General features: G+C 41.0%; 1 protein-coding gene across 1 annotated transcript in view; it reads right to left on the bottom strand.

Annotated features, from left to right (window-relative positions):
- The window catches only part of cacna1ia (calcium voltage-gated channel subunit alpha1 Ia), a 100,768-nt gene that overhangs the window by 1,796 nt on the left and 83,392 nt on the right, over positions 1–15,580 (bottom strand). The window contains exons 29-34 of the mRNA XM_034538730.1: positions 13,079–13,157; positions 11,699–11,820; positions 9,755–10,198; positions 6,460–6,609; positions 2,591–2,728; positions 369–558 (exon numbers count right to left, since the gene is read on the bottom strand). Coding sequence (XP_034394621.1) covers positions 369–558; positions 2,591–2,728; positions 6,460–6,609; positions 9,755–10,198; positions 11,699–11,820; positions 13,079–13,157 — 1,123 coding nt within the window. The remainder of the gene's footprint in view (positions 1–368; positions 559–2,590; positions 2,729–6,459; positions 6,610–9,754; positions 10,199–11,698; positions 11,821–13,078; positions 13,158–15,580) is intronic.

Below are 15,580 nucleotides of genomic sequence, written 5' to 3'. Positions count from 1 at the left end.
GATAGAAATCATTTCAAGCTATTTTTTGCAGAGGTTCAAGTGGCCCTTGTATGCTCTCTTCTACATGTTGGAGAGGTACATTTCTAGGACCTACATAGTCCCGCTTTAAATCCTCTTTCTGTGAATAGCATTTACAATATGTTTTCTTTGATATTCATCTTGGAAACATGAACTTAGCTTTTGTTTAAAATAATCATGTTATTTCTAGTACATAGTGTTTCTTTCCTATGCTACAATCAATTTGACCCACCATCTTATTTGGCATGTCAGCCACAATACATTAAATCAGAAATCAACTAGTGGTACACATACATATTTTAATATATTGCTGGTAGTACAGTGGATTTCTTTGATCTGGTTTTACTCACCAGGGCTACAGTGAGGTGAGCACATATGCTGCAGTGTAGTCTCCACCTCCATGCCAGTGCCGAGGGCCCGGCAGGGCTGGCCCGACCCCTGCACCTGGCTCTGCACCACGGTCCGAGTCTGGTGGCCTCCTGCATAACTTCCTCCACCTGCAGCCTCTTCTGAGCTGCGGGAGTCACTACTGCACCTTCCCTGGAATAGAACAGAAAATCTGACTTTGAAGAGCCTTTTCCAAGAAATATCCAGGATAGGTTAATCAAGTAAGTGTGCTTATTTTTCAATTTAAACAAGAAGATGAATTAAACATGTCGGGAAAGGTCCAAAATAAAAACATAGATAGTTTATGTGCTGAAAAATTATTTGACGAGTGTGCTGAAAAAAATGATCTTATAAGCATAGCTTAAGACTTAAGCTCTTATTCTTTCTGCAAAAGGACAATTTAAGTTTAGGATTAGCATTAGATTTTGTTAAGTAACAATTCCTGGACAAAGCCTGATAGAAAATGAGTACAGCAAAAAGCCACCCTCTGGCATCCTGCAGATATCAAACATGGCCTCTGTTTCACACCATCCCTCTGGCTTTTCATTTAAGTGCTAGTGAAAGGGTGAGGACTTATTATGAGCTGATGGAGACCGTTATTGTCATGTTAATGTTAGATATTGTAACAATAATTGTTTGGTTATAAATGTGTCAGTGTGTGTGATGGCTCCAACAGCTGGAAGCGAGAAGCAGGAGGTAGATTAAGGCTGGAGTTCAGCTTTGTAAGCTCTTACCTCGTACGTTTTAATTACCATCATGTAGGGGCTGCAGAATCATTTAAGTGTGTTGGTGCATGTGTGTGTGTGTGTGTGTGTTTGCTTTTGTGCTTCCACTAGTGTATTATTGTATCTCTGAGTCATTCAGTCGTAGCCCCTGAACAGTCACCTTTCAAACAGCAGCCACCCACACCCATACAAACCTCAAACAGCCTTGCCACACAAGTGTAATGCAACACACACACACGCACACGCACACACACACACACACACACACACACACACACACACACACACACACACACACACACACACACACACACACACACACACACACTTTTATTTAGCAAACAGTGTTGAACAAATGAAATCCCTAACCTTGGATCCTTTCTCACCTTCTGCCTTCCCTTTCTCCTCTCTTTCCCCCCTCCTCTAATGAGCAATGTTTCACAGCCATGATTGGCGATAGAAGGCTTATCTGGCTATCCAGAACCAGGGAGCATTAAGGGAAGGAGAAAGAGGGACTAGAGGGAGGTGCACAAAAAGATGTGCAATTACCAGAGGGGCTGCACTGAGAAAGTCGAAAAGGGGAAAAGTGGGTGCCGGAGAGGGAGGTGTGAGAGCCACCCAGGACCACGACTATAAGAGCCTAGTTTTATTCATGAGAAGACTGTGGATTATTGAAAGACAAGATAGTTTCCACTGATAAGAGATAAAAAAATCTTTGGATTATAAGGTTTGTACCTATAATTCACAAAAGAGCCGACAGCACAGCATGAAACATATTTCATAATGGCCTTTTGTTTTGTGTTGAAATGATTAGTGAACTTATGTTCCCTTGTTTGTGCTTATCCTCTTGGGGGAGTGCCACAAAGTGCCAGTGTACTGATAATGAAAATAGTGGGCATACTAGAAGTTAACCGCTATGAATGTATGGTGCAATGGCTGTTACTGAATTATTCTCAAAAGCTTTAAAAAAAAATGTTACACAAATAAAGTTATACTGGCATGAAGATTTAATTGGCCTCAACATTGTGTGTAAATTCGACAAGCAGGTAGGTATACAGCCCAATTAAGTACCCTGGTGCTGACAAAAAAGCGGGTTCTCACTCCCAAGCTCTCCATCTCACATTCAGAATTCATTATATATATATGATAGTTATTACTGGGATGATCATCATTTGACGAATATTTTTATCTGAGCAGCGTACAGAGCAAAATACTGGGTGAAGCAAAACAAGAACATATTTGCAAATTGCACAGTATTACCCACTGATCAATGCTCAGATCCAACTTTTTTATTGGTATAATCTGTTTAAATCTTTTTTTTATATTTCCTCTCACGGTTTTTCATTTCAGCTTCACAGAAAATTGCATATTGTACTCCATAGTTTGTTAAAGCGTTAAAGAGAAGCCCGAGAAGTGTGGATCCTAATCTTCCCTTCCAATCACACTCGGCTCCTACCCACCTTGCCCTCTCGCGCCAGCAGTTGGTAGGCAGTCTGTTCGTCCAGGCTGAGGTCATCTGGCAGAGCGGGGGATGAGGACTTGTCTGACAGTTGCTCCGACTTCAACGATGCCTGCTCTACCTCCGCCATCCTGATCTGCTGCAAGAATGTACAGGAAGGGGTTGTGAGCAAACGGTTCAGACTTCCTCGAATTCATTAATTAGTGCTTCATATATTGCATGATTAATTCCAGGGTTCACAAAAACCACAGCTTCAGTATCTTACATCTTTGTGTACATAACCATGACATTTCTAAAGGATCAGCAACAATGTTTTGAAGATGTCTCTAGTGACTTATGAGAGGCAGCAGCATCATACAGTATTCAGTATGAGAGGGCGAGAGGCATATATCCAAACAGTGCATTACAGCAGGTGTATGTATGTGTGTTTTTTGGTAAGCACCTGCAGTATCTGCATGTATATGGAAGTTGTTACTACCTCTCTCTCATTTGTTCCAACATTAGTTTCAGCTAATTTTGTTCCATCGGGTATCCTCTGCTCATAATGGCCACTGAATTATCCCCGCATGAGCCTCTTGAGAGCTCCAGCTTCTCGGCTGACACTCTTCTCTACCCTTCTTCCCACGGCAACACAACTTCAAAACACACTGCAAACAGTGAGCTGGAGTTCAGGGTTCTGGGGTTGCTATGATGAGCTCAAGCAGTGTTTCTTTCAACAGACAGAGCAATACATAGCCAGAGAGAAGCATTAACAAGGGTACTTAAAAAGGGCTGAATGGATTCCAATATAGTGAGGCCCGTTAGCGATTTATTAACACGTACCTGTATGAGAAAGACAAAAAGCATCATAGAAAAAGATTCACAGACAATATGTAGCAGTGAATTAGCGTTGCCAAAAGAGAGAGAGAAAGAGAGAGAGAGAGAAGGAAGGGTTGAAAAGGAGAGAGAGGTGAGGTGGGATGAGGCAAGGAAGCAAAGCAGGTGCATAGCATTGAAACTCATTCATTTAAAGGAGCTGTTTTTCTGCTTCCTCGGTATGTTAACTATATGCAACTATGTGCTGATTTGCTCTGTGTCTCAGAATTGGGTTGTAAATACCTTCAAAAAGGTTCACATGAGTCATCAGTTGGTACATTTATTAGCAGGAAATTATTGTAAATAATTAATGTAAAACATTGGAAACACCAGCAGTCAGATGATAATTTACAACAAACAGGAACAAAAACAGGCACACCTCCTGGCTGCGGTCTACAACAGGTGTTTTTCACTAGCCAGCAAAGAGATGTTGAAATCCTACACACAGGTGGTTTACATTATTTTTGTATTTGTATTTCAATGTTTGGGTCATAGTTGCATCCATACACATGGTTTCTATCAAATGCACAACAAAGAGATGCTGCAACCCTGATGCAGAATCTCTTAAAATAATGTCAGATAAAGGATTTTGCTTGAGAAGTGCCCGTTTATGCTGCAACTGAATAAACGTCAAAGGCCTTCACTTCGCTAATAAACAGTACTAATAAGCACACACACACACACGCACACACACACACACACATACACGCACGCACGCACACACACACACACACTAACACACACTGCACACACGCACACACACACACACACACACACACACACACACACACACACACACACACACACACACACACTGCACACACGCACACACACACACACACACACACACACACACACACACACACACACACACACACACGCACACACACACACACACACACACACACACACTGCACACACACACACTGTACACAGGTGTCCCGCTGCTCCTTTCTGTTTCCTTAAACACAAAGTCATAGTACAGAAGTCACAGCAGTGAAAGACTGTAAGAAAATGGCACACACTCAAACTAGCTCTCTCTCTCTTTCACACACACAAACAAACAATATGTAAGTCTGATGATTAAAGGATATGGGGAAATGAATAACAACAGTACCGGGTCAGATACAGTAAATCACAGATAGATAGAGGGATAGCCCGAGGAGCGGAGGGACTGATGGGAAGAAGAAGCATGTAATAGAGGGAGTGGAGATTGATGGTTTGACAGCATCTGCAGACAGGCAGAAAGCAGGACTGACAGGTGAGGAGGTGTAGAGCCCAGTTATTGCTTCTCTTGAGCTGACCCGCTGCACTTTGTCATTGTGATGGACAACACTGGCACAAGTCTGTTTGTAAGTGCGTTTTATTCAGGATCTCCTGCGTACAAAATACCCCAAAATACAAGGACAAGTAAAGGAGAGTGTTAGTGCGTGCATATAGGCATGCATATCAGGAGTGGTTGCATGTGTGTATGCATGCAACGGGCCTCATTAAATAAGTGCTGAAATTCCCTGTCAAACTGTAACAATAGCACATACAGTAGTTTACATGCTTTATAAAGCATGACATTCAACAACACTTCCTATTCAAACTGCCTTGTGCGATTAATGAAGCCCTGTGTTTGTGTATGTCCATGAAAGTACATGCAAATGCATCTTCACGTGTGAACCTGTTGCAAAAGTGCATGCACATATTCTGCTCCCGGACATCATGGTTGTGTGTGTGTGTGTGTGTGCATGAATGTTTTTTTTTTTTTGTGCGAGTGTCTTCAGGGTTTCAATACTACTGAGTTTTAATATTCACTGGTTTTGCATAGTAATAGTTTGGTTTGGCAAGTTTTTGTAACAAAAATGTGTTTTTCCTCAGTTGTGTGTGTGTGTGCATGTGTGTATGTACTATATGTTTGGTTAGACTGTTTTCTCTATATTTTTGCTTGTGTATACATTTAAATATGTAAATAAATATGTCTCTTTTAGTCTTATTTCTTAGTTTCTACATTCACAACTATTTGGTGCTTGCATCCAGTGTGAATGTATTTCAACATGTCCCTCAAGAGTATTTCACTCCAACCCCTGGGGCCATGTTTAAAAAGCATCTCAAAGCAAGAAATCAGTCCTAACGGACCCAGATTTCTCAGAATAATCTATATTTTGGTCCAACTTTCATGCAAAGGAGTAAACACATTTTATAAATCAAGATGTGTAAATGTTACTTATCTTTGTAATTATCTGTGTCCACAAAATCCTAAAATGTACATTTATCTGACAACAAGAAACTGCGGGTATAACATCCCATTTGGGTCCCTCACATCTGCGACTACATTAATTCATTTCAGAGCTTCAAAGCCGACCTGGTTCAAAAACAGATAATGAAACAAGACTTAATAAGCCTGTTTTTTTTTTTTTTTTACAAAAAGGAGGACTGCCGATTCACCTGCGACTCTCTTCAAGGGGGAGTGTAATCTTTGCCTGAAATGTCACTACATTTGTTGCTGGGCTCATATTTTAAAATAACATTGATAAACATCGTCATAAAAAGGTCCATGTCTAGCAACGTGATTTACCAATAGTAAAGTTTTGCTATACATAATTTGATATTCTGAGGTGAGAGTATTACTAGTATGATTAATACAGGTGGCACATCATGTGTGACTTAAAAGAGTGACTCCAACCCGTTTGATAAATACTGGCCACCAGATTTTGTCCAGTGAAGCTCAGTGGGTAGAGCCTGCTGCTAGAAGTGATGTTAAAAATATATGCATCTATTAATGGTACTGTTGAGAGTTGTGGCAGACAAATGTTTATCCCAAAAAATGGATGCCTTCTGTTTCTCTTAATTTAAACCACGAGGATGAATTTAATATCTCGGGCTATTCCCGTCATCAGTTGTAATAGAGTGTGTGTGTTTGTGTTGCGTGTATATATATATATATATATATATATATATATATATATATATATATATATATATATATATATATATATATATATTATTTATGTGTGTTCATGGCGGTACCTCTTGTGGATGGCCCTTGCAATCTCTGCAGATGGTTGGAGGAGAAGAATAGTGGTGGAAGACAGAACCGGAGAGGTTGTCGATCATCAGCATCTCCCCCTCCAGTGTATCCTTGATCAGAAGAGACACGCTGTCCAGCCATTGGCTCTCCTGGAACACATTCACACACACAAACACACACACACACACACGCACACACACACACACACACAGACATACACAAAGACACACACAAGACGCAGGCCAGCAGACCAGTATTGCACGCAGGTGCAAACATGTGCACATGCGGACATGCGAGGACAAAGAACACGCAGGAAAATGCATACACCATAGTGAGGGTTATAAAAAGGTCAGTGTGCACACGCAGGTATGCATTTATACTTAATGTACTCATACACAACTGTACACAGTCACACATGTGCATATTCACCCACGCCCATGTAGATTTCACATGACCTAAGCCTGTATTTCTAAAATCATTCCACAAAAGTATAAGAAAAGCATCTCGAACACTTTCCCTGTGTCATCCAGTTCATCCAGATCATTTACAAATAAACTATAACAAATCCCCCTCATACTTTGTTGGCCTTTAGGGCTAAACACGGCTCACTTTTGATAAAAGGCTCCTCAATAATATGACTCCAAACCCTCATTAGCCAAGTAACACATCATTTTACTATCAAAGCCTTGAGCACTGAGAGCGCTGCTGATGATATATCACCTCAATTAGGCTGTTCAATACCTTGTTGAAACCATTTAAGATTTAAGCATTTGCTTTGTGCTCTGGGTATTATTAGGTTTAAAGCAATTCAGACTGAATCAGTCAGGGCCTTTTCTGTGACTTAAATGATCCCTCTTTGCTTGAATCTCATCTGCCAGATTGGTTTTCCCAGAAACCAATCTGGCAGAAAAAGGAAACTACTTTAAAAAATATTTCTGTGTTTCTTGGCAGGTCAATGAATTAGATGCATTGTGCCTGACTGGCACATTCATCACGGCCAAAATAACTGTATTCTATCAGCAAATATATCACCATAAGATACTGTTAAACAAGGTCACTCCTCTTCAATCCCCACACAAGCCTATTCTCATAACATATATTTCTACAGCAATGCTTATCGGACTATACTTAGATATCTTATGCAAACACACTTTTCTGACTCAAACTGTTATATTACAATCACTCATGGCTCATGTTTTGAAAATGAGGGGGCAACGGATTCAAGAGGAAGGTTACTGTGCACCCTGCATTATAAATACTGGTTTATCAAACAGTATTTTAGTGTCGCATTTTGGCGACAAACCGGCAGGAAGGCTGACTCTGCCATATCCAGCTCTTTCAATACATGTAGGTGTAAAAACAAACAAACAGACAGTCCCAAGATAATCCATTCTGTGTAGGTGGAGAGCCTGATATCAAAAAATTATGTTTGATTGACTGCAGTGGCCTCCATTAATAACTGTATTAGTGAGCAACAATGGGGCCCGTCTACTGGGAATGGAAGTTGAGAGAGAGAGAGAGAGAGAGAGAGAGAGAAAGAGAGAGAGATGAAATTAATTACTGCGTCTATCTGACTGTCATTGGCCCAGCTATTATCTCTCCTCTCTTCTTCCCTTCCTCTCTCCCTCTGTGTGTCAACTTCCTTCAGTATCGCCTCTAGTCCCTGTACAATATTTTAGTACTGTTTCACCCTAGACTCGAAAATTACTATCTCAGTGTGTCTTATGGCCCATTATAGAATGCACTAGTTATAGCTGCCATCTTTCTGGAGCTCTTGCTTTCTCCAGATATCATCAAGACTCATCCAATCTGTCAGCCGTCTTTGACTATACAAACATATATTTTACAGTTTGGACGGCGAAAGAAATTTGAGCTACTGATAACATTATGACAATATGTGGAGATTCACAACATTTTATACCACCAGAGGAGTAAATGTGACAATGTTTGTGTTCACAAGAACCTTTTTACACACACACTAACCCCAGGACCTGTGCTCTGAATACATTGCATCGGTATGCCAGATCCTTTATTATATCCCACTTGAGAGACTGAGAATGAGAGAGAGGGAGAGGGAGAGGGTGAGGAGGATGCCGGTGTGTTCTCCCTGGTCTGCATTAAGTTTCTTTGTCACACTGAGCTAAAAATTACTCTTTGCGGCCAACTTCAGCTCCACATAGGTGAGAGAGGCTCTTCGTGGCAGCCGATGAGTCATGTGTGTCATGTGTGTTTCTGCCCGGATATCTCATAATGGGAGCGTGCGTCTCTGCAGTCAGACTGCGAGTAGAAATGAGAGACCATCTACTCGCTCACGCACAGACTGATGTGAAATGATCATCTCACAAATGTAACCTGTGCATGTGTGTCTGCAAACCCTCGTGGTCAATGTGAACACTGACAGGTTAGCAGAGCCTAAACTTCATTAAGAAAGCTGTTAAAGTTGTTCTTCTCTCCTTGCTGTCAACATGGGTTGCTACACAAACAAAAACATACTTAGAATTAAAATATACAGCCTCGCCTCAACTTTCATCTGCCTAATATCACTTAAGTAGTTTGGTTGTATTTATGCCTTTAATTCCAGCCTAATGTCTTCACATTCATATTAATAGATTTCTTAACATTAAGGCACAAATAAGCCACAGCTTAGTGTATCTTTCCTTTGATCTGCGTTTTCTTTTTCTTTCCTCTCGATGTGTACATGTTTAACCTTCCTTGCCCCTTCCTTTCTCACAGAATGTGTAAAAGAAAATGAACATAAGTACAAACGAATTATACAAAGAAATTTGTAAGATTTGTGTTTTCACGCAACGTGGCTGTCAGTGAATTTTACAATAGGAAACCAGTGAGCAGTGATTCCCACTCTCCCATGTCAGCACCATTCAACCACTGTACAGAAATGACTGCCATATTGTGTACCCTTTTTGTATTCCTCGAGTTTGTGAATGAAATATGTAATTTTCCCTGTGTGAACTAATTTATTGATATAGTGATAAGAGAAGCAAACGGACAGGCAGCCAGAGAAACAGCACTGAATCCTCAAATGTAGGGATGTTTTACGTGCTCGCTAGGCATACTGTAAATTATTAGGCAATTATTACAGCAATTTATACATGTTTATAAATCCTGATCCCACCCTGCGTGTATGGGCTTGACACATCCCGACTAGCAGATGCACACATATACGAAATAGGACCTTCACACTCTCAGTTAACAAGAATTCTAACCCCTTCTCACACTCTCACACGCACACACACACACACACACACGCACACACACAAATAAACACACACTCACTTGTGCTGGTGAGTACAGAGTTCGGCTGGAGTCACGGGAGTTGTACGCTCCCGAGTGTGCACTGCTTGCAGAATGAAGCATCCTCCCCACTCCTTCTCCCCTCTCTCCACATCCTCTGTCATTGCCCCCCGCTGTGCCTCCAGGTCCAGCAGCGACCAGTCCTTTGTCCACCCTCCCACCCCCGCAGCCTGGGGCGCCCATGCAACAGAGGGTGCCCTGGGCCAGCTCCAGCTCAATTTCTGCATCCATCTCCGCCTCCTCTTGGGCCTCCTTGTTGGAGTCGTCCAGGTGCTTCATCAGCACGGCCACCACCACATTGATGAGCACGAACTGGGCGGTGAGCACGAAGGAGACAAAGTACATGGGCGAAATAAACTGAAGGCTAGGGTTGCAGCCATAGTCCACATCAGTGCCGTGGTCCGGTGGGCACTCCCTCAATGTGTCCTGGTGTCATAAAGGAAGAGGAGGAGGAAAAAGGTCAGGACAGGGCTGGAAGGTGCAGAGGATGAAGGGCCATGTAAAAGGGGACGGTCCAAGAGACAACACCGATAAGCTATACGCAGTACAACAGTTTTTGGATAAAGCTTTGTGAAGATACCTCTATGAAATTGAATACAGCAGCTCTGGAATAACTTATAATTAAATATTAACATTGCTTAAGCAACAACAACAAAAATCCTTATCTTGACTAATGATAGTGGCAAGAATGCAGAGGAGAAAAGTCAAGCTCTAAATGTAATCGTACAATGCTGTGAGCTCAGACACTACTCAACGGAAATTGGTATTCATATATAAAAATGTTTAAGGTAATGGAATGCATCAAGCTCTTGTTAACAAGGCTCTTTGTATTCATGACAACTTGTATAATCATCATACACTTAATTGTTTTGCTTCTACTCAGAACAACAGGAGGCTTTCCCCCTCTATTATCCTTGTGGTTTAACATGCACTCAGCGGAGTTCAGTCAGAGCAGAACCAAAGTGACAAGTGTTTTCTGGAGGAAGTACACATATCTCACCAAGGCTGTGACCACACATACTAATTTTAGCCCTCTGAGCTGAAGCTGGTCTTTTCTACCTAATTTGGCATGGCATTTATACACTTTGCGCCTTCACACACTGTTTCTTTTTTTCTGCCGTTAGTCCTTTTCCAACTTACTTCTTAACATTATTTTGTTCTTTCTTCTTCCAAATCTCCATTTGCTCTCGCTCATGCTGCTACCTTCCCCCTCTTTTCATTTTTTCCCCCTGTAGTTTACTCTCGAGAGGATAGAAATCCCAATAACTAGTGAGTTATTTTAACCCCTTTCTCATCCTCTTGTATTGCCTCTTATTACAGTCCTATGATGCCTCCTCTCTTCTTACCTACCTTCCTCTCTCTATCGTCATTGCACGACTGATTACCACTCTGACTCACTACCTGTCTCTCAGCCTAGGTAGTAATTTGACAGCTAAAATGACAGAGATCTACTCTGAGAGGTTGCATCTGTGGACCGCTGGTTTGCTTCATGACCTGCTACTATCCACACTCCCCGTATCCAGTGTGTGTGTAATGATCCTCGCCTGACGGGGCGCACCAGCATAATCTCTTTTCCCCTCATAGCCCTTAGTGTGCGGAGGCGTGGTGATAGCTGCTGGTAGGAGTAGATGAGTGTACAGGGTAAATTGGTATTTGTGTGCGTGTGTGTGTGTGTGTGTGTGTGTGTGTGTGTGTGTGTGTGTGTGCAATGAGGCACAGTCACTCCCCTGCCTATCAGTAAGGAAATCTGTGTTCCCGGTGCTGAGTAAGCACATTTCCTATTTATCAGAGTATCACTAGAGTGGAAGATAGGATGGATAAGAGATATAGAAGAGCTTGTCTCTTCTCAGACCACCTCTTCTCTAGTTCCGTGTTTCAGTTGTTCCTCCTTTTAAAAACACAAATATTAAGTAAGTAACTCTGTACCTTCATGATGCCATTCCAGTTGTCGCCCGTGGAGACTTGAAAAAGGGTCAGGAAGGCCATGCCAAAGTTCTCAAAGGTAGCGTGACGACTCATACCCTCACACGGGTAGTCTTCATTGCAAACTGAGGATGTGAGTGAGATGGGTGGAGGGGTGGAGGGAGAAAAGACGTTATCGGGGAGGATGAAGAGAGGATGAAGAGAGAATGGAACAGGAAGGGGCCATGGACAACAAAAGAAGAAGAAGAAGAAGAAGAAGAAGAAGAAGAAGAAGAAGAAGAGACTTATGAGTTTAAACACTCAACACTTAAACATGTCATTGCTCCCTAAAACTGCAGAGCCATGCGCCATTTCAGTCACTAAGCTGCCTGGATGACTGTCCAAACAAGCCAACTCAGTGTAGACGCAGCCTGTTATCGAATCAGTAGCAATGTGACTATTTGTCTTTGAGCTTATATCCCAAGATAATCTCTGGAATGGCCTCAAGAATCAAGAAAGCGACACTCGCATTTGCCACTAATCCTTTTCCTGCCAAGCTCTAATAGGAAGCAATGTTGCCTTGGGCTTCAGCTGCAGCACACAAGGGGAATGTGACAGTTCAGAGGAAATATCTTCCAACTTCAATGTGGATATTTTAGGACAGTACTTATGTATCAGAATATTGGAGAGTGGGTTGATTCCCTAATGGCTGTCTGACTGCAGGGGAGATAATTGATGAAAAGGAATAAAGGATGGAGAGGAAATAAGGAGATTTTCATAATAAAGTTAATTCAAGTCCTCTTGCATTTTATGTGCACAAGTTGAGTTTATTTAAAATTAGTGAACCAAAACTGGAAGACACAATTCTATTTTCACACTGGGACGGACATTGACATACGTATATTTGAATCTCCTTACACCTATCGTGAGGATGTTCTTCTAGAGCATAATCCTTTCATGTCAACATTACCACCTTCTGATGAAAAGACTGTGTGAGAATATTATTTTATTGTGAATAGGTTTATGTACTGTACCACATATATAATATTGCATATTTTGGTACATACCAGAAAATACCTGTTTCTCAAAAATTTAACCCATCTAGTGTGAAAAGAAAATCTGTCCAAAACTCAAAACCCTATAATGAACTAAGGGATTCTTGTGCAGATAACTTCCCTTTATCAAAATCCCACAGAAGGATAGAGGTATGGCTTCACATATCACCTTTTGTTTGACATTTATCCACAATAAATATTCACAAGTGTCCATGGATGTCGTTTTGTCTTTATTGTAACTAAAATCATACATCACAGTCTTGGTTTTCTTAAGTCTTAAGATGACTTGTTTGTAATTTATTACCGAATATCACAGATATTGATGCGACTTGATGTCATGAGGACTTACCAAGTTCTCCAAATAGCTCTACTCCTAAGGCGGCGTAGATGAAAAACAGCAGCATGAAGAGCAGGCCCAGGTTACCCACCTGCAAAACACACACACACACACACACACACACACACACACACACACACACACACACACACACACTCACACACTCACACACACACACACACACACACACACATGCACACAAACACACATCTTACCAAAATCTGCAACAGCAAAGTGGTACCTAAACAGTATAATAGCTCTGGTTGTGATATGTATTCAATATTGAATGCCCAAGACTGCAAGTTCTTTATTAGTGAACAGCAGTCACAAAAAGTCATTTCTGGTGGGACCTGAGATAAATCAGCTGTAGGCTTGCTTACCCGAATGTAATTCAACCACATCTTAAATTGCTACCCAAGGGCATATTGTTAAACACCATTATTGAACACACCAGGAAGCAGGAACTCAAATTTAGGGTGTAAAAGGTGAGCATTAAAATGTCCCATAGATTTTTTTCTAGCAGAATGCTCCCATAGCCTGCGTAGGAACGTACAAACCACAGCACAATTTCCTCCGAGACTTCGATACAACCGAAGCCCTGATGCGGTTTGGGACCTGGCTCAGCTCCACCACCAAACCGCCTTATGTTACCACGACTTAATGGTGATGATGATGTTTCACAGTAAACTCTCAGTGTAAAACCTAATCCCATTACAGGGATCCGAAACCAAGTCCCCTATTTACCGTCTTGAACGCACTGCTAACAACACTGCTCCGCCGGGAATGAGGACAAATAGTTAGTATAATTACACGCCATGTGTTTGACGGAGAGGTTTAGATCTCTCTACCTGTTCTTCAGGCGAAAGATATTCTAAAGCTGATGTTTACTTTGTAGCATTGGGTCTAGGAATAATGCATGAATAGTATGGCTATGACAAAGCTTATTCTAAAGAGATTGCACATGGGCTGCATTACAAATAATTGTTGTTAAGAAAAAATCATGGTGAGCTTTGCTAATTTTGCCTGGGTTGGAGAGAAAGATCTGAGCAAATATATATATATATATATATATATATATATATATATATATATATATATATATATATATATGTATAATCTTATATCTTATATATATATCTTGTACTCAAGGTTTAAAATGTTTGCTTATGTGTCTTCTATCCATTGAATCCAAATGATTCACATAAATTGCCTTGTATGATTCACCTGGTCAATTCTACAATTAATCAAATAGCTGCAGGTGGTGGTAAAGAAATAACAAAATATATCTACTGGCATATAACACAACAGAAGTGTTTAGTGTCGTCCAAAATCGAAATTTGAAAGTTTACTTTTGATGTAGACAAATATGTCCCATTACATGAAGCACAGCCCGATGAGTCCCTTAGGACTGAAAGTAATGGAGGTAATTGCCACAAAACCTTTCATTTGGAGTGCTGTAATAATTCTAAATGTGACTGTTCTGGGGTTCGCCTCAAGTACATGTCCAAGTTAGTGCTATCCTGATGGTGTACTTAATCTCTGCTTCATAATGGCTTCATAATGGGATCCAGGATGAGGATGAATGCATTTTTAAGAGGTTTTCAATGCAGATGTCCGGTATATAATAATAATTTATGCTATAAAGGATTAAATAATCATGATATGCATATGTATATAATAATAGGTTACACTACACATGATGACAATAAATAAGAGCTGCAGATGTATAATAATAATTTACCCTATATTGGACGAAAATAAACACAAGCTGAAGATGGACAATAATAATAAGTTAAAATAAACAAGAGCTTTACCATTTGTATGAGATTGGCACAAGGTTTGTGCTCAATTGACCACACACTTTGTTCTAAATATCTACAGCTAAATACAAATGGCTTCGCAGTAAACAGCTCTGACGCATTCCCAAGCTCATTCCAAGTGAGGTCCACGTCTGCCTGCGGCTATTCTGGAGGTTTCTCAGCCAATCCCACAGAAGAGATAAAACAACTGGCTCGACTTTAGTACCAACATGATATCGGCTATTAGTGTGAGTGAATGGTGGGTTGCAGCCATTCCGCATTAGTTGGGGAGTGTTGCACCGCGGTGAAGTTGTTGGGTTTGTTTTATTTTTGTCTTGTCATTTCCTGTTTTATTTTGAAATAGTAACTCTCCTCTCATTTCAGGTCCCTTGTCTTTCCTCATGTGTCACCTGTCTGATTGTCTTCCCTGTTCCCTGATTGTATCCACCTGTCTCCACTTCCCTCATGTGTACTTACAGTCGGGGTCTTCCCTGGTCCTGTGCCAGTGTGTTTGTTTCTGTCCTTGCGGCCGTGCGTTCGCTCTCCCATTGTACCAAGTCTTGAAATACCAAGCCATCGTTTTCCGTTTTCATTGGATTCCTCCCAGGGAGTCATTTTGATTTTGTAAGTTTTTGTGTCTAAGATTTAGGTTGTTTGTTAAAGTTTTCATAGTCTTTTGTTTCCTCTCCGTAAGGAGTGATTTTGGTTTAGATAA

The sequence above is a fragment of the Cyclopterus lumpus genome, chromosome 8, assembly GCF_009769545.1.
Source record: "Cyclopterus lumpus isolate fCycLum1 chromosome 8, fCycLum1.pri, whole genome shotgun sequence".
In the NCBI taxonomy this organism is placed as follows: Eukaryota; Metazoa; Chordata; class Actinopteri; order Perciformes; family Cyclopteridae; genus Cyclopterus; species Cyclopterus lumpus.
The sequence above is the reverse complement of the archived record's forward strand: the minus strand, read 5'-3'. Positions and strand labels throughout refer to the sequence as shown.